This window comes from Elephas maximus, chromosome 10, assembly GCF_024166365.1.
Source record: "Elephas maximus indicus isolate mEleMax1 chromosome 10, mEleMax1 primary haplotype, whole genome shotgun sequence".
NCBI lineage: Eukaryota > Metazoa > Chordata > Mammalia > Proboscidea > Elephantidae > Elephas > Elephas maximus.
The window spans coordinates 14167989-14186615 of record NC_064828.1 but is presented as its reverse complement, the minus strand read 5'-3'; the positions used below and the strand labels follow the sequence as shown (position 1 = coordinate 14186615).

The following is an 18627-nucleotide window of genomic DNA, read 5'->3' as shown; positions in this document are numbered from 1 at the left end:
GACCCTCATGTCTGCCATTGTAGCGCTTTGGCTTGGCCTGTTGGACTCAGGGCCTGTAAAGCTGCCCCTAGCTTTGCCCTGGCCTTGTTTGCTTTCCTCCCCCAGCTCCAGGGCACCCGACGGGGTTGGTGCCCTGGAGTAACCCACTGTATCTCCCACAAGCACGGGTAGGAGAGGACAGAAGCACCTAGCCCTCCTGGGCTGTTCTGTGGAAGGAGTTGGTCTCCTCACTTGACTGTCCCTCCCCCCACAAACCAGGCCTTTGAGACATAAAAGTCCCCTGCCCCCTGAGTGCTAACCCTGTGGCCTCAGCCCTGGCATTCCGTACCCAACTCCGAGGGTGGAGGCAGTCCAGCACCTGGCTTTGAAGGCGGGTTTATGTAACAAAGCCACTCCCCTGCCAGCTGGTGGTAGGGCCCGGGGCACTCCTCTCAGATTGGCCCAGTGCTTCAGTCAAGACTGGGCATTCCTGTCATACTGGTACCAGTAGGTTATGAAAGATGCTGCTGATGGGGGACTCAGCTCTTCTGTTTGCCCTGCTCTGGAAGCCCACCCCTGCTTTCCAGACCTCAGTTGCCCCTAAGGCCACACCTTCCTTTTCCTTCTCCTCAGCACCTGACTTCAAGCTCCCCAGGGAGCCTTCCTCCTCTAGGTCAGGGCTGGGAGGTCGGCCACGAGGGGAAGGCCCAGATGCCATTGGCTGGTAGAGGTGGGTCTTCCAGAGATCTGGGGTGGGGTGAGGAGACACTGAGCCTACACACCAGGTATCAGTGCCTCTAGTATAGGCTGAGGTGCCGAGGTGCCTCATTTCCTGGACAGGTAGCTGGTCCAGGAGTGGGTGTGGGGCGTGGATGAAGTAGAAGAGGCAGGTGGGAGGGACCAGGGAGGAGCTCCCAGCCAGCTGGATGTTGGTTAAAAATCTGACAGTCCTCGGCCCAGCAGCCACCGCCTGCCATTCCTGACCCCTCGGACTCCCGGCCTCATGGCTCTGGTAAGGCTGGCAGGGCACTGGGCCCCACTCTGACCCTGGCCCCCACCCAAACCAAGAACCAACCCCACTGCCGTCGAGTCGATTCCCGCTCCTAGCGATCCTATAGGACAGAGTAGAACTGCCCCGTAGAGTTTCCAAGGAGCGCCTAGTTAATGCCGTTTCTCAGGAGGGGCTGGAGCTGCGGTCTCCTCCAGATATGCAGGGGTGTTTGCCAGCCTTGGTCCAGGGCAGTGAGCAGAAGCCAGGGAAGGGGCAGGGTCCTGGGCTGGGGATCTGTCCTGAGTTCTTCCTGCCCTAGCAGTGGGCTCCACGCAGCTCCCACACTGTGGGAGGCTCCCAGCTGCTCTCATGGGGCTGCTCTGCTGCTCCCTCTGGCTCAGTGGCTTGGGGTGTGGGGGTCCAGGGCTGACATTGACAGGTGGGCTTCCTGGACTCCATCCGTCAAGGCCTTCCTGTGACAAGGCTGGAGGGCAAAGAGGGACCAGTTGGCACAGGGTTCCCTGCCCCAGCATGCCTGGCGGGGGCTACGTCGCAGAGCCCAGGGGTGGTTTTGGTTGGAGCCTCCTGGGGACCATGTTTATCTTGACTCATAGAACATGGAGGGGCTAGGATTTGGCAACCTGGGGACTGTCTGAGCTGGTAACTGCTGAACTAGCCTAGCAGAGAGCTCATTTCCAGAATTGTCTCCTGCCCAGGGGTGGAGGGTACAGGGAGCAGGACCTCAGGCCCCGACAGGCCTTTTCCTCTCCTTCTGTGATCTGGGGCTGTGGGGTAGGAAGACCAAAGGAAACTGTGCCTAAGAGATGGAAGCAGGTGAGTGTGGGGGTTGGAAGCACAACTCAAGCTAGCCTGCCAGGGTTCTAATCCTCGCTCTGGACCTCGGGCAAGTTACTATTTAACCTTTCTGTGCCTCGTCTTCCTTAGGAGGCTTATCATAATAAACAGTATCCGTGCCCAGGGTTGTTGTGATGGCTGAGTTTATGTATGTAAAGGCTTGGCACAGAAGCTGGCCCAGGGTGTTAAGTAAGTTATTATAGAAATGCCCTATCTCTTCTAGATTCAGGATTCTGATGGGGCAGGGGCGGGGCTGTGGCTGGCGGCCGTGGTCCTTCTGGTGCAGGGTTAGGCCCCAGAGTTGCCCCAGCCTCCCCTCAGCCTTTGGCTCCGTCAGCCTGCAGCAAGCCCTTCCCTTCTCCCGCCTCTGCAGGCCAAGGTGCCCGGGACCTGCCTGCTCACCATTCGTGTCCTGCAGGCCCATGGCCTGCCCTCCAGGGACCTAGGTGAGCCTGGGCCGAGGGAGAATGCTTCTGCAGCTGGATTCAGAGTAGCACAGGGGCTGTGGGCAGAGATGCAGGCAGGGCCTGCAGGGGCCCTGGGAGGAGGGTGTGGAGAGGAGGGACTGAGGGGACGTGGAGGTCGGGGCTCTGCCTCTGCTCCTGCCTGAGCCTCCATCCACGTGGGTCTTCAGGGCTCTCTGTGATGGTGGAGTCTGAGAGGCCGGGGTTGGGAGGAGCTCTCAGCCATTGCTGGGCACTCACTCCTTCTCCCTGCAGTGACCCCCCCTGACTGCTATGTGACTCTGTGGCTGCCCACGGCCTCCAGCCACAGGCTCCGGACACGCACTGTCAGGAACTGCGGAAGCCCCATTTGGAATCAGAGCTTTCATTTCTGGATCCACAGCCAGCTCAAGGTGGGCCTGCCTCCACACGGCCCTGCCCACTGCCTGCCTGCCCCTCTGCTCATCTCCCTTCCACCCAGCCTTCCTGCAACCCTCTCACTTTCTTCCCCTTCCAGAACATGGTGGAGCTGAACATCTTTGACCAGGACCTGCTGACTGAAGATGACCCGGTGTTGTCAGTGCTGTTTGACGTGGGGACTCTGCGGGCTGGGGAGCTCCAGCGCCAGAGCTTCTCGCTGAGCCCTCAGGCAGGACTGGGTTCAGGGCAGCTGAGGGCGCTGGGGCGTCGGCACCAGGAAAGGGAGGAGCTTTGGAGGGAGAGCTGTGTAAATGCCCCTCTTCTTCAGAGAGCTTCCCTGGCCCCCCAGAGGCCTATGCCAGCCAGAGCTGTCCATTCTGACCATTTCTCGGCCCTAACCAAAGGGTCGGCAGTTCGAATCCGCCAGGCGCTCTTTGGAAACTCTATGAGGCAGTTCTACTCTGTCCTGTAGGGTCGCTATGAGTCGGAATCGACTCAACGGCACTGGTTTTTTTTTGGAAGCCCAGGGGCAGCTTTCTTGGAGCAGTCCAGAGAGCGTGGGCAGAGCATCCTCAGGATGTACGGTGATCTTTCCCCTCCACCCCTTCTTATTGAAGCCTCAGCACCCCTAGTTGGTGTCTGGGTCGGAATCTACACACACATGTTCATATACAATACTCTCACACGTACACAATACTCACACATGTATTTACATACACGCAAATACTCAGACACACCATACACACACTCAAATACATACTCAGATACATGTGCACACTGAGGACACACAGCCATGCACACATACACAAACACATGCACACATACTCAGACACACACACAGATATAATACACAAATTCACATAATCACAGATACACTCAGACACACCCATACACACTCGAACACACACATGCACATCCATGCACACATACTAAAACACCCATACACACATACTCAGACACATGCACACTCAGACACACACATATATACATGCTCAGACGCAGGAGGCATACACTCACACTCACACATACACACGCATACACGCCCAGTCACACATATGCTCATACGTACACACACAGATACACACACACTCAGACGTGCACACATACTCAGACACATTCACATATACACACACAGACATACAGCCATACAAACTCACACGTAAATGCACTCATACACGCACATATACACTCAAACACACACACCCATACACACATGCACACACATTCACACCCCTTCTCACCCTTTCTAACTTGCTTCTTTCTCTCTCCAGAGCGAGCAGCGACTGGAAGTTGAATTTTGGCTGCAGAGTCGGTGAGCCAGGGGCCATGGGGGAATTGTGGGGTGGAAGTGCTTCCTTCTGGGAAGGACAGAGCCCAGTGCTCCCAGAGCTGACACTTTCCCTGGGGGACACTCGGAGGTCAGGGAGGACTACCTAGGCCTCCTAGGGGTGAGAGCCCGGACTCCCGCTGAAGCTCACGGGGCTCTTTCCAGGATAGACGTTGCGGAGCAGCTCATCAGCAATGGTATCCTGGTGGTGAGTCTGGGACAGTGCTCAGTGGTAGACTGAGTGTTCCTAGCGAACCCCTCCCTCAGGCCATCTGCTTGCCCTCCCTCCAGGTCTGAGGCCTGCCTGGGTCAGGGGTAGAGCTGAGTTTGGGGGAGCTTGGGATTTCCAAAAAAAAAAAAATTTTTTTTTTTTTTTTTGGGATTTCAGTTCCTCAAGGGGATAGAATCTCAAGAACTGTCCAGTAACTTGGGGCTGGGGTAATGAAGTGCTGCGGAGCAAGAATCAGGGTGCTGGGCGGGGGTGGGAGCCCCTGAGCTGGGGCGGCATCTGAGGTCTGAGGGCTGTCTTCACAACTCAGGCCCGGGAGCTCTCCTGCTTGCATGTGCGACTGGAGGAGGCAGGGGACCAGACGGGTGAGTCCCCAACCCACTGGGACAGCCCTGGCCCTCAGCCATGGTCTCCTCCTTTCTAAGCTGCCCGCCCTGGAGGGAGCCTTACACAAGCCACCTTCAGCTCCCAGAGGCGGGAGTAGAGGTTGGGGGTGAAGCTGTCCTGGGGCTCCCCAGGATGAGCTTTTCCTCTTAGTCCTTCTCAGAGGGTCTGTGCCTGGGCCAGAGGGGAGAGAGCCACCCCTGTGCAGGGATCCCTTTCCCACCCTCTCTGCCTTGGTTCCTGTCTCCAGAGTCAGAGGGCAAAGTTCAGCTTGTGGTTCCTGGGTCCTGTGAGGGTCCACAGGAGGCCTCCGTGGGCACTGGCTCCTTCTGCTTCCATTTCCCAACCCGCTGGGAGCAAGAGCTGAGTATCCATCTGCAGGTAGTGTGCTGTGCTCTCATGGGGTGGGTCCAGAACCTTCCACCTGACTTCCCTAGGCACTTCTTCCAGCCTGTCCCTCCCTCTGCTCACCCTCTGAGGCCTCTCCCTACCAGCGTCAGGCCCCCAGGGAAGAGTGTGGAATAGATGTCTGCCACTCCTCACTTGGGGGGGAATTGGTGACGGCCTTGCTAGGCGTGGAACCACAGAGACTGTCAGGTCTCCCTCTTTTGCCCCCTGTAGGATGCCCCCCAGGAGCAACTGAAGGTGCCACTGAGGGCCCTGCCTCCAGGCCAGCTTGTGAGGCTTGTCTTCCCTACGTCCCAGGTACTGGTCACCCAGAGGAAGAGCACTGGATGCGGGGACAGGGCTGGGCCTCAGGCTCTCCTCAGGCTATGCCCTGGACAAGCCCGGGGCCCAGCTGGGTGCGGGGCATCCCTGTGGAGATGATTGGGGGCCTGAGGGAGGCTCATGGAGACATCCCGGGGCTGTGGCCAGGGCCGGGCAGAGGGAGTGCAGTTGGGATGGGGGTGGCCAGCCTTTGTGACTGAGCATTCATGGTTTTCAGAATCCCCTGCTGAAGGTGGAGCTGAGAAAGGAAGAAGGGTGAGAGGCTGGGTTGGGGGTGGGAAAGGCCATCTGGGAAAGCCGCCAGGGAGTGGGCAGGATGCTGGGCAGGCCTGGGAGCGAGGGGGAGAGATGGGCTGGCCCAGGGGTTTGCTCACAGGAAGGAGCACACAGTCCCGGGAGGGTGCTCAGAATATAAAGGTGCTTCTCCTTCCGACTTGTGGGTCTGCTTTCACCACAGGGGTGTGTGCCTTGCCCAGAGCCTGGCATTTGGGAGGCACTTGATGAATGTTTGGCTGGACAGGGAGTCACGGTGATGAAAGAAGACTCTGGGCAGGACCCAACGCCTGGTCGATCCCACATCCAAGCCTTAGCTTCTCCTCCTTAGCCTGCCAAGTCTGAAAATGCCTACAGAGGGTGTGGAAAGGTTGAGAATACCATGGTAGAAGGCACAGAGAAGGCAAGGAGAGCAAGAGGGAAGAGGGGAGATTGCTCACCTTGGGGTGGAAGCTGTGTGGATGAACCTTAAATGACCTTCGCGAAATAAGACGATTGCCCACTCTGGCCGTCCATGCGTTTGGGAGAGTAAGAATCACAGACTTAAAGGCATTTGTTCCTTCTTTTCCATGCCCTTTGTAGGCATTTTCAGTCTTGGGAGGGCAAGGGGGAGAAGCTGAGGCTAGGACGTGGGATCGACAAGGTGTCGGGTCCTGCCCAGGGTCTTCTTTAGTCACCGCGACTCCCTGTCCTGCCGTGTTCCCAAGTGTATCTGTGTGGGTCTGAGCACACCTTCTCCCCCTCACCCTCCACAGGTGTTAAGCTTCAGGGTCTGAGGACACAGGAGTGAGGGGAGGGCTGGGTGAAGGCAGGAGAGGAGAGATGGAAATGGGATCTTCTCTGATGAGGCTGAGTGCGGCCTCATGGTCCCTCCCTTCCTGCCCCAGACCAGGGGAGCTGGCTGTGCGGCTGGGCTGCGGGCCCTGCACCGAGGAGCAGGCCTTCCTGAGCAGGAGGAAGCAGGTGGTGGCCAGGGCACTGCAGCAGGCCCTGCAGCTGGAGGGCGACCTGCAGGAGGACGAGGTCTGGGGGCTGGGTTGGAGGGTGGGGATCCCAGGCCCTGCAGCTGGAGGGCGACCTGCAGGAGGACGAGGTCTGGGGGCTGGGTTGGAGGGTGGGGATCCCAGGCCCTGCAGCTGGAGGGCGACCTGCAGGAGGATGAGGTCTGGGGGCTGGGTTGGAGGGTGGGAATCCCAGGCCCTGCAGCTGGAGGGCAACCTGCAGGAGGACGAGGTCTGGGGGCTGGGCTGGAGAGTGGGGGTCCAGAGCTTGCTTGGGCCCAGTGCCTAGTGCTTGGTGCCAAACTGGTTGGGCCTCCATCTGTTCCATAACTAGACCAAGGCTGGTGCCTAGCCAGGTTCGTGCCTGCCTCTCATCTGCCTGCCCAAGCTCTGCTTCCCTCTCCCTTGATGTTATCAAGCCCCCTCCCCACCTTGGGTAGCTTTCTTCTCTGTTTCTTGGCCCCAGGCTTGGTCCAGGTTTTAAAACTGGGCCCCACCTAATGGATCAGTGGACACCTGGCATGAGGGCTATCTGCTGGCTGGGCTGTTCCCTGGGGAAATGACCTCTCCTTGCAAAAGGGGAAGGGTTGGCTCTATGGAGGGCCTTTGAGGTGGCCCTGGGCTTCTAGAAAGTGATCTCCATCCACCTTAGGGGCCAAGGGTGAGGAGATGAGGCCTGGACTCATCTGGTCAGTTCCTCCTGGAGTTCTCAAAACCCGAGAAGACCAACCCTGGTGAAGGTTCTGATAACACTCTCCTCAGCTGGACTGACTCAGACCTGGTCCAAGGCCCTGACCAGCCTTCGACCAGCTGTGGCTGTGGGGAGAGCTGCGTGGCCACTTGACTTGCCATGCTCTCTTCCTGCAGCTTGGCCACCCCCCGCTCTAAGTCCCTAAGGCCTCTCTGACCTTTCTTCCAGGTCCCAGTGGTAGCTGTTATGGCCACTGGTGGAGGGATCCGGGCAATGACCTCCCTATATGGGCAGTTGGCTGGCCTGAGGGAGCTGGGCCTCTTGGATTGCATCTCTTATATCACGGGAGTCTCAGGCTCCACCTGGTGAGCAGGTTGGGTGCAGGAGCCTGGGGGTGGTGAGTTGGGTTGTGGCGGGGTTGTGTGTGGTAAGGCTCTCTTAGGCACCCTTGGCCTTTCTGACCAGACTGGAAAGGCTGGGAGAATGCATCTGGCCAGGGAGGAATGTCCTCCAGGGTCCTTTGGGACTTGCTATCCCAGTTGAGAGTTGGCCTCAGCCTGGAAGACTTCCTTGGAAGGTGTCCACCAGGCTGTTGTCCTGGAATAGAAAGTCCAAGGGGTGTGAGGTCTGGATGGAGTCCTTGAGTAGCAGACACCTGTCCCCCCACCCCCCCCACCCCCCGGCTCTGCTTAGGACCTTGGCCAACCTCTATGAGGATCCAGAGTGGTCTCAGAAGGACCTGGCTGGACCCATTGAGTTGCTAAAGACCCAGGTGACCAAGAGCAAGCTGGGCGTGCTGGCCCCCAGCCAACTGCAGCGGTACGAGCAGGAGCTGACTGAGCGAGCTCGCCTGGGCTACCCGGCCTGCTTCACCAACCTATGGGCCCTCATCAACGAGGCACTGCTGCACGACGGGGTACAGGAGGGGGCTGCCTGTGGGGTGGGGCAGCGCCAGGCCAGGCCTGGAGGAGGGGAGCAGCACGGGGCAGCAGGGGTGGGGAGGCCTCTGGGTACCAGGAAAGCATAGGCGTAGGTTCACATCATCTTTCCCCCCAGCCCTATGACCACAAACTTTCGGATCAGCGGGAGGCCCTGCGTCACGGCCAGAACCCTCTGCCCATCTACTGTGCCCTCAACACCAAGGAGCAGAGCCTGTCCACCTTTGAATTTGGGGGTGAGTAGCCAGGGAGCTGAGGCCTGTGTTCCTGCAGTTGGCAGAGAGGCAGGTAGCAGGGCCTCTATGTAGAAGGAGCTGTTTTACACCCACCTCCCTACATTCTGGCCCAGGTCCCATGAATCCAGAGACTGTCAACCCTAACCCCAACCCACAGTCACTTGGGCCTTTAAGAGAGAGGGACCAAGGCCCTCAGGCCCCACGCCCACAGTCCTAGCAAGCAAGGCTTAAGCCTCCTTCCCACCAGGCTGCCCTGCATGGAACCCGTGTGGGTGGGCTGGTGCCTGAGGGTGCTCACGTTTGGGCCCCAAGGCTGAGATGAGAATGTGTGGCCTCCTTGCAGAGTGGTGTGAGTTCTCCCCCTACGAGGTCGGCTTCCCCAAGTACGGGGCCTTCATCCCTGCTGAGCTCTTCGGCTCTGAGTTCTTCATGGGACGGTTGATGAAGCAGCTCCCTGAGTCCCGCATCTGTTTCCTGGAAGGTGAGGGCATCTGGAAGGCTGGAGAAGCTAGGGCCTGCGGGGAGGATGGGTCTGGGGGCTCTGTCACTGAGACATTTCCTTGGTCCAGGATGGGCAGTGGAAGGGTCAGGTCGTGACAGGGATGGGGGCTCTCCCCCTTGTGTTCACTTTCCCAGGTCTCTGGACCAACCTGTATGCAGCCAACCTCCAGGACAGCTTATACTGGTCCTCAGATCCCAGCCAGTTCTGGGACCGCTGGGCTCAGAATCAGGCCAGCCTGGGTAGGTGCTTGGGCTCCTTCGTCAGGATACAAAGGAGCAGCCAGTTGGGGCTGTGTTGGTGGTAGTGGGTGGCTCCCAGGCCTTTGGGGGTCTCAGCTGTTCCACCTCCAGGGTCACTGGCCAGAGAGGATGGAATAAAGGTCCAGTGGTCCCCATTTATTGAAGGCTATCCCATTGCCCCCCACTCTTCTGACTACAGACAAGGAGCAGGTCCCCATCCTGAAGATAGAAGACCCACCTAGCATGACTGGAAGGATAGCAGCGTTTTTCACTGACCTCCTGACTTGGCGCCCACTTGCCCAGGTCACCCACAACTTCCTGCATGGCCTCCATTTCCACAAAGATTATTTTCAGCACCCTCACTTCTCCACCTGGAAAGGTCTCTGCTTTTCTTCCCGGCCCCAGCTCCCCAAAGCCTTGGGTTTCAGGTCCCGGCACCCTCACTCTCTGCTCCCCACCCCATCCCCCTTCGCACCAGACTTTCTGAGATGGTTGGGATGGAGCTCCTGATCTAAGGCCTCTTCGTTCTGCCAGTAGGGGTAGCTTCCGCAGGAGGGAGCAAGTGCCAGGGGGCAGAGTCTCTTTCTAGCAGCAGCAAGCAAATTGCCCTTGGCCAGAGGAAACTGGTGTCCTCAGCATCGGTCACAATTGCTTATTCTCCCACCCTACCCCCCAAACCTTTCCAGCCACCAAACTGGACGGGCTTCCTAACCAGCTGACACCCATGGAGCCTCACCTTTGCCTGCTGGATGTCGGCTACTTTGTCAACACCAGCTGCCCGCCCCTCCTGCAGCCCACACGGGATGTGGACCTCATCCTTTCATTTGACTACAACCTCCAAGGAGCCTTTCAGGTGCGACAAGCGGCAGGAGCTCCCGCCAGACGGAGGAGTGGCACTCGGGCTGGGCAGGCTGGGAGGTGGTGGGCAGCCCCAGGCCTGGCCTGTCCTCACAGGCCTGCCCACTGCCTCCTGGCCCCTGGGGAAACCCACTGAAGCTTCCCTGAGGAGCTGTGATCATGACCCCAGGGGACCAGAACACTGGGTTTTATTCATTCACCACCAGGGGAACTTCTTCTGCTCCAGGAAGCTGAGGTAATGGGGAAGCTGCCTCCCATATGTATATCTGGGTCCCCTGTGCTGCACCTGCACCCTGGCTGGTGGTAGACCTCTGGGACCCCCTGCTTTTAATTTCTGTGTTGATCTAGCGAGAGGTTTTGCCTCCCAATTTCAGACCCCAATGACCGTTAACAGCCCAGTTTGGTGGAACCCTGAGCAGCTGCAACAGAAGGACTGTGCAGGCCTAGAGCCTTTCTCCTCAGTCTGGCCTGGCTCTGTCAGGTCCACTGGAGTCTTTGATGTGGCCATCAGGCACTGAGTCTGTGTGTCTTTAGCAGCCAGGTGTTGAGGACATAGGAAGTCTGTAGCCATCCCTGTGATGCCCAGTGCTGTCCTAGGGTCAGCGTCACCCAGTGACGTAACTCATGGTGTCACCCCACCCATGGACCTCCTCCCGTACCAGACCACAGAATCCTTAGTAATGTGTTTTGTACTGTTACTCATAAACCGTAATTTCCATATATCACTTTTTCTTTTCTTTTAATTACTAATTCATTCTCAGAAAGTTCCTGATACCAAACCAAACCAAACCAAACCCATTGCTGTTGAGTCGATTCCAACTCATCAGAATAGAAATACCCCATAGGGTTTTCAAGGAGCATCTGGTGGATTCGAACTGTCAGCCTTTTGGTTAGCAGCCAATCTCTTAACATAGGTTCACAAATCCTAATTAGCACAATATTGTAGCTAAAACACCAGGAAGTTTGACAGAATCAGGGACTGTAAAAACACTGGCAGCAAAGAAAACAACAGCACGTGCTTGTAACCGCGTGATTCGGGGCAGCACTGTAACTGGACAACAAGAACAGCTCCGACCAGAGCGCGTTAGAAGGCTCAGGAGTAAGTTAGCACAGAGTTCTGGCTTTGTAAGCGTATTGATGCATGTAAGCTGGGCTTACAAATGTCTTTGTTACAATTAACTACAAGGATATGTGTCAGTCATTTTGGTGTCACCCTCTCTGACAGTGTCACCTGGTGCAGTCTGCAACCCCCGCACCCCCCTGGTGACGCCACTGCTGACGCCTTTTCTGTTTCCCTGCAGCAGCTGCAGCTCGTCAGCCGGTTCTGCCAGGAGCAGGGGATCCCGTTCCCGCCTGTCTCCCCGAGCCCGGAGGAGGAGTATCAGCCTCGGGAGTGCCATGAGTTCTCGGACCCCCACCGCCCTGAGGCCCCCATCATCCTGCACTTCCCACTGGTCAACGACTCCTTCCGGGAGCACTCGGCCCCCGGTGAGCCACCATACCGCCCCCCCACCTCACCCTCCTGGTGGCCTGGCCGCTGTCCCTTGTTCCACTTCCCCCACCCCTCCACCCCAGTGCCATCCCCTCCATGGCCAGGCTGCACTCTCTCTGCACAGGGGTCCGGAGGACACCGGAGGAGGAGGAGGCAGGGCAGGTGAACCTATCTCCATCCGACTCCCCCTACCACTACACGAAGGTGACCTACAGCCAGGAGAACGTCGACAAGCTGCTCGGCCTGACGTACTACAACATCTGCAACAACCGTGAGCTGCTCCTGGCAGCCCTGCGTGAGGCCATGCAGCGGAGAAGGCAGCGCAGGCTGCGTGGCCCGAGTGACAGCTCACTGCCTGGCCGCCCCAGCGGCTCTGTGCCACCCGAGTGACAGCTTACCGCAGGTCTGCCTGGCTGCCCCAGAGGCTCCAGAGCTGTCCCCAAGTGCTCTGGAGCCTCTGGGGGCTCTACCGAGGTGTAAGTGCAGGATATCGGGGATGTGATGTGGGGCTAAAGCTGCCAGCAGCCCTGTCTCAGAGCCTGGTCTGAGCACCCGGCCCCCAGCAGGCTGAGGCCTTTAAACAGAGGGGCTGGGCCCCTCCCTCTTCCTGGAGGCCAGGAGTGAGACCCAGCCACCTGACAGCTGCTGCTACGGGTACAGCTGAGCCCTGGTCCCCACGGAGCGGGCCAGAGTGGGCCACTTCAAGCATGGAGAAGATGTGGCGTGCAAGGGTGGAGATCAGAGCAGTAATGACTGTACTAGTTAGTGGAAGTGTTCCAAGCCCACGCCCCGTGTTTCTTCTCCCTCCTTCCTGCCATGAGGAGCTGTACAAGTGCAGGAGTGCACTTTATGCATCACAGAGCCTCATACAAACGTGCAGCCTTGTCTGAGCTCATCTGTCATTGCTACTAAGGGGGACGTGTCACTAAAGGCTCTTGTTGGACATTGCAAAGACTGGTTTAGAAAACAAACCAACGAAATGTCTCCCCAGGCACTGTGAAGGGCTGGCCAGTCAGCGTAGGCTTCCCCTGAGGAGCTGGGCATCCGGTTCATGTCCATGTCTCCCTGCACCTGGTGCCGCACTTTCCAAGCAGAAGTGGCTGTTAGAGGGGGCCAGTTTGGCCCGAAGGTCTCTGTCACTGTAACCCTGGCCCTACCCAAAGGAGCAGACTCACAGGCAATGACCCCCAACATGCCTGTCCTCTTTGCCAGGCAGGGACCTTGGGGTGAGGCCAAGGACTCAGTCAAAGGACTGCTTCCTGCCTCGCAGCTGGGATGGCCAAACTCGGGGCCAGACAAGCCCAGAGAAGGGGACCAGCGTGATGGCATAATTTCAGCAGGCTATGACGTTGGAGGGCTCGACTCCTAACAGGGAGCTGTCTGACCCATAAGCTGGTCCTGGGGCCTGGCCTGGCTTTGGACAGCACCTGGGTCTGGGGTTATGCCTGTAGCTGAGTCTTGTTCGGGTCTCCTAGAGGCTGTCTTTGTTTGTAGCCTTGGGGTTTGGTGCCAGCTCAGGATTTGCTTCTGGGCCCATACCTGTCGGAAGAACAGGAAGGCAGAGTGAATTTAGGGCCCAGCCACCCTGGAATCCTCTCCAGGCACACATTCCCCAGCCTTCTGGCCTCCTGTGCAACACCCCACTTCTAGCCTTGATGTGTGGAGTGGGTACTAGGAACACACAGTTGTGCGAGGTGGGTGGGTGGGAGATAACTGCCTTGATTCTCATGACCCAGCTCTCTACGTTGTCCACCGTAGCCCAGCAACTCTCAGGCCATGCACTGGGCACAGGGTGAGGGTCATGGGGCAGAAGAAATGCCTGCTCTGGTAGCCTCAGAAGCCAGCAAGGCCTCGTTCAGCAACACATCACCTGATTTACATCGTGGAACCTGTGGGCCACGTAGGAGTGTGCATGGAAGTGGCTAATTATACCAGAGGCCGTGATCACAGCTGCCTCTTCTGGCGTATGTGTGTGTGTGAGAGATAGAGCTTGAGGAAGAGAAAGTATCTCCATGACCACGGCTGCCTCTTCGGGTGTGTGTGTGTGTGTGGGTGGGTGGGTGGCTTGTCATTGGCCTGGGGGACCCTGTGAAGGCTTCACCGCTATTTTCTTGCCTCCAGTCCCTTCCCTGTTTTCATCCAACCCCAAATGTCCCCTTGTCCAGAGATCCCCGATGCCCACCAGTAGGAAAGAGCTGCAGTGAGGTGGTTGAGCATCCAAATGATGCCGGGATCTAGAAGAGGCAGAAGAACCCAAACGAGAGCCATTTGTTCCTATGCTTTAGCCCACACCTCTCCCCAGTCTTGGCATTTCCTTGCCCCTGGTCTGGTCATGTTAGCTCTGCCATGTGTGGACACTGACTTCCGGCTCTCATCTATGACCATAAGGCTCCCTTTGCCCCTTGGAGGGGGACTGGGTCTTTGGACAGGGAAAGCAGGAAGGAACTGCACAGAGAGCAGGGGTATGAGCAAGGGATGGGGAGGCAGCTACCCGCAAACAAATGTCCTGTCTTGGAAGAGAAGGCAGGCCAAAGGGTGCAGAATGTGTGGGTCCCAGGTAGACACACCTGAGCAAGCTTTCCAGGAATGTGCAAAGGGAGGCCCAAGCTGCCCCTTACCACGGGTCTAGCTGGAGTGGGGAAGGCGTTCAGAGTCGTGTGCAGTTTCCTCAGCAGGACCAGTCTGAGGGAACTTGAAGGGCTGTGTGGATCTGTCGATACGTGCACACACACACACACACACACACACTCATAAGGGGGAGGCAGGCAGGGCCCACGTGGAATGAGCCCCTGGGCAGCGAAGGGAGCCTCCTGGCCCAGAACCAGTTGTCCCGGCTGAGAGTGAAGAGGGGTTAGCACCAAGGGGGGTGGGTATTAGGGCTTTCTGTGTCCCAGGGGTGATGGAAGGTGTCACATGTGGAAATCGCCCCCCACCTCAGGAGACTAGGTTCAAGTCCTAAGGCCATGCACTCAGGAGGGCAGCATTTGTCCGGGAGCATCCCCCCCACCACCGCAGGTGCCTTACCTGAGCTGAGAGGCTGTGCTGGGCAAGCTCTCAGCAACGCTCTCATGGAGGAGGCTGAGAGGTCTGGCTTTGAGTTCTGGGCTCAAACTCCGGGCTGCAGGGCAGGGCAAGAACAACCGTCAGCCCTGGTGAAGCCTCAGGGGGCCTGACTCGGCACGTGCACCTTCTGGAGGCTCAGCAGGGCCATTCTCACGTGGTGGGGCAACCCAGGCTGGGCGTCCCCACCTCCTACAAGACTGACTCAGGTGAGCTAAGAAAGGGTCAGCCTGGAGGAGATGGGGAGATTCTGAAATGCTGAGACTCTTCTGAAAGGACCAAGAGGATATAGGCGTAGAGCCAGGAATCCAGGGAGGCTGGGAGGGGTCCCAGGGGGTCAGGGGTGGAGCCCCAGCAGCCTTAGAGCACGCTCTGAACACACTCCCTCCAGCTGTGGTCAAAGAGGTGCTTTCATGCCTTCCCCCCGAAGTAGAACTGGGCTTGGCCTTTAGAGCCACCTGGGGATGAGAAGCTTGGAGAAGTCCCCCAGGATCTGACAAAGTAAAGGCAAGGAAACTCTCGAAGAAATAGAATCCACAGAGATCCTAGAGGGGAGGGCTCAGGGTGTCTTGTGGCAGATCCTGAGGGGGCAGGGCAGGATGCCTGATCTCAACTCTGCTTCTAATTAGCTGTGTGGTCTTGGGCAGGTAGCATAACCTCTCTGGGCCTTAAATTCCTTGGCTGAAAAAAGACAGTTAAGCCCACCTACCTCTCGGGGCAGAGATACTAGATGTGAAAACTTTCCACGAATTCACAAAACAACACTGGCACCTGGAGCTTGGTCCCTGTCCTCCCCTGGAACCCACCTTCTGCACTGCTCAGGGCTCGCAGCCAGATCTCAGCCTGTCCTTCTGATGGAGCCGGAAGGAGATGCTCCACCCCGCCGCCTAGCCTGGCACCACAGACAGCGAGGGGTCACAACTCTGCCTCCCCTGGGAACCCTCCCTCCAGGCTCCTCAGCCCTGGCTGGTCTTGGTAGCTGAGCTTGCCTGCGTCGTGTGTTCCCACAGCCAGTGTCTCGCCCCCACGCGGCCCTCACCTCAAAGTGAAAGTGTGTTTCATGCCATGGTGGTCCCTCGGCCTCCCACACTGGGCTCCCTCGAGGTCAAGGGTGGCTGTAGAAGCTGCTTTCTGGGGAAAGTCAGAGGCAGGGGCGCTGTGGCTGCCTCAGCTTTCCCCTATTGCTGTCCTTTCATGGGGAGCAGGTGCAGGGAGCTCCCACAGGACCCCACAGCTGCCCTCCCAGGAGTGCAAGCTGGGCTGTGGGGAGCGAGAGGAAGCCGCAGCCGGGCTCTGGGCAAAGCCTGGCCGTGCATCTCCATCCGGGGGCTCCAGGAAAAAGATTGATTTGGTGATTTGGACCAAAGTCCCCATAGGAAAGAGAATCCAGGAAGCAGATTGATGGATTTTTTCAGGCACAAACTAATTTCTTTTCATTCTGTTACAGAAACTTTATAGGAGATAAGGAAGTTTTGATCCATGTCTAAATAATGACTCTGACCTTAAGTTTTATTAATATATAATATATATATAAATAATATATATTATATTAAAATATATTAATCTTAAAAAAGTTAATGTAGAGATGGCTTTTTTAAGGAAGCAAATGTTTTAAGTAACGATAAATAACAGTTCTTCATCTGTATGAATTCAAAAGCAGCTCCTGCTGAAACTCATCTATGTCCTCATATTGTCTTCTCTTCCTGCCTCTGAGGAAAGAGGTGCCCCCAAGAGGTGCCCCCTCCACCCATGGCTCAAGCCTGGTGCCAACTTTTGGATCCACAGGACCCCTACTCCTTCACTTCCCACCTCTTTTGTGTGTCACCAACTCTCCCTCTCCACCGGCTCCCCCTCCTAGCCTGCACAAGGACAACAAACCTTCCGCCCACCGCCACCTAGATTCTTCCGTAGCTATTGTCCTATTGTCGCTTCTCCTTTCATCCTCAAAGGTCTGTACCCATCCAGTTGTTGATGATTGATTCTGACTCATAGCGACCCAGCATGACCCAGTAACCCAATGAGACAGGGTAGACCTGCCCCATTAAAATTTTTTTTTTAATCTATGGGAACAGATCACAACTGCCAGCCTTTTGGTTAGGAGCCAAGCACTTAACCACCAAGTCCCCTTCACTCATCCAGGAAGAGCTCTTATAGGGAAACCATGAGGAGGAGAGAGAGGAGGAACCCCTATTCCCCCAGGATGGGTAAGAAGCTGTGACCTGGCCCCAAGAAGCCAAACTGCCCTGTGAGTGGTGGTGGTGGTGGGGTCTATGGAGCCCACCCTATCAGGAAGCCAGGCCCAGATGGCCCCCCGCCCAGAGCCCCTTGGAGGGTTCTGCAGAGGGGAGCTGCCTGAATAAGGAACCTTCCAGCACTTAGCTTCCTTCCACCAGGCAGAAGAAACTTCAAAACCCCCTCCATGGTGGGGGCACCCTTTGCATCCTGAAAATGCCAGGTGGGGCCGGGGAGATGTCTGGACCAGCACAGAGGGCAGGCCCACTCTGGATGGTTGGCCAGGTCCCTCCGCCCTTCATTCCTATGCCCAGTGCTCCTGGCCTTAGGTGCTGGCTGAGGAGTAGGACCCTCACCCCACAGCCCCAGCTACTCAGCTGTGTGCCTCCGGGGACAAGGTGGTGGTGAAGGGGGTGTGTGGCCTGCTGGGGACACCTGGCTGCAGGTCCCTCATGTCCGTCTCCACTCGAGGAAGGCCAACAGGCTGCCCCGGCCAGCTCCCTCAGGTCTCAGAGCCTTGGCCTTCACCTGCCACAGCAGCTCTGTCCTGCTGTGGAGAGAGCTGAGCCAGGCCAGGTGCTGATGGGCCATTTCCCCAGGCCATAGGCTCCAGGGGGCCCATGCCCAGCCTCTCTTCTCAAGATCCCTCCTTCCCTAGTAATTACTTAGTGGGGTGGGTTTCTTTTTAGGGTGGTGAGAATGTTCTGGAATTAGATAGTGACAATAGTTGCATAACAGTGAATATAACCAAAAGCCACTGAAGTGTAGACTTTAAAATTATTAAAATGGTGAATTTTATGTTATGTGACTCTTACCTCAAAAAAAAAAAAAAAAAACTTAAAAAAAAAATCTCTCTTCCTGTTTCCAGAGAGATCTGTCTGCTCATTGTTCCTAATCTCTTCCTGCTTCTGCTTAGGAGACCTCCCTCTCATCCCAGTCCACGGTGGCGCCCTACCCTACCCAGAACTGGGGTGACAGGACACTGCAGCTGGGAAGGGAAAGAACAGGAACGGGTCTTCCTGAAGGGGAGCCTACCTCGGGCTGAGACCAGCGACTGTTCCCACCAGCCTAACTCCCTTCTCCCTGCACCCTGGCCCCAGCCTCCCTCTCACCTCTGTCCTCTGTAGTTGGTCAAACTTCTCTTCCTGGGCTGCCAGCCACTTTTCTAAGTCCTGATGCTTGCGGAGCAGGAGCTCCACATCCCACACCGAGTGCTGGGGAGAAGCCAGGCAGCATGAGGCCCCTCCATCCTCTGCAGCCGGGCCTGGGTGGCAGCGAGCCGGAGGAGCAGCAGGGTCTGCTCATGGCCATAGCTGCAGGCCGTGTGGCCGGCTAAGGGGCAGGGCCTCCACTCACCCCGCAGTCAGGGTCCAGCAGGAGGCCCTCCCGGGGGGTCAGCCAGGCCTCGGCCTGGTCTAGCATCTGCTGCAGCTCCCACAGGCCCTGGCTGTCCTGGCAGTGCTGCTGGTGCCTGGTCCAGGCCTCCTGGAGCTCCTGCAGCTGCCCGTCCAGCTCCTGCAGACGCTCTGTGACCTGGGGCGGGGAGGGGGTGTATGTGCAGGTGAGACCCTCAGGTACAGCTGCCTGTCCAGCTCCTGCAGACACTCTGTGACCTGGGGGGAAGGGGGTGTATGTGCAGGTGAGATGCTCAGGTACAGCCACCTGGGCACCTGGAGCACGAGGAGCGGGAACAAAGGCCTTCCTCTCCCGCTGGCATCCACACCTGCTAAGGGCTCTGAGGCCTTGGG

At 57.5% G+C, this 18627-nt stretch overlaps 2 protein-coding genes across 2 annotated transcripts in view; one reads left to right on the top strand and one right to left on the bottom strand.

Moving 5' to 3' along the window:
* Positions 1 to 903: 903 nt before the first annotated feature.
* On the top strand, positions 904 to 11977 carry PLA2G4B (phospholipase A2 group IVB). The gene is made up of 20 exons (XM_049897658.1): positions 904 to 991; positions 2199 to 2271; positions 2545 to 2681; positions 2786 to 2917; positions 3960 to 4000; positions 4181 to 4223; positions 4555 to 4609; positions 4879 to 5009; positions 5250 to 5333; positions 5575 to 5612; positions 6518 to 6653; positions 7551 to 7687; positions 8016 to 8238; positions 8379 to 8496; positions 8840 to 8977; positions 9133 to 9237; positions 9437 to 9616; positions 9924 to 10090; positions 11397 to 11583; positions 11712 to 11977. The coding sequence occupies exons 1-20, from the start codon at positions 983 to 985 to the stop codon at positions 11975 to 11977; spliced, it is 2400 nt and encodes a 799-aa protein (XP_049753615.1). The 5' UTR covers positions 904 to 982.
* Positions 11978 to 13037: 1060 nt separating this feature from the next.
* SPTBN5 (spectrin beta, non-erythrocytic 5) overlaps positions 13038 to 18627 on the bottom strand; it is a 60244-nt gene continuing 54654 nt past the window's right edge. The window contains exons 61-67 of the mRNA XM_049897657.1: positions 18236 to 18412; positions 17992 to 18093; positions 15687 to 15778; positions 15454 to 15539; positions 14612 to 14705; positions 14206 to 14297; positions 13038 to 13126 (exon numbers count right to left, since the gene is read on the bottom strand). Coding sequence (XP_049753614.1) covers positions 14213 to 14297; positions 14612 to 14705; positions 15454 to 15539; positions 15687 to 15778; positions 17992 to 18093; positions 18236 to 18412 — 636 coding nt within the window. The 3' untranslated portion in view covers positions 13038 to 13126; positions 14206 to 14212. The remainder of the gene's footprint in view (positions 13127 to 14205; positions 14298 to 14611; positions 14706 to 15453; positions 15540 to 15686; positions 15779 to 17991; positions 18094 to 18235; positions 18413 to 18627) is intronic.

Bases quoted from the DNA above. Each gene is read 5' to 3' on its own strand.
- PLA2G4B (XM_049897658.1), top strand. The intron at 2,682-2,785 runs GTGGGCCTGCCT...TTCCCCTTCCAG, and splicing joins GGATCCACAGCCAGCTCAAG to AACATGGTGGAGCTGAACAT. The intron at 4,224-4,554 runs GTGAGTCTGGGA...TTCACAACTCAG, and splicing joins TCAGCAATGGTATCCTGGTG to GCCCGGGAGCTCTCCTGCTT.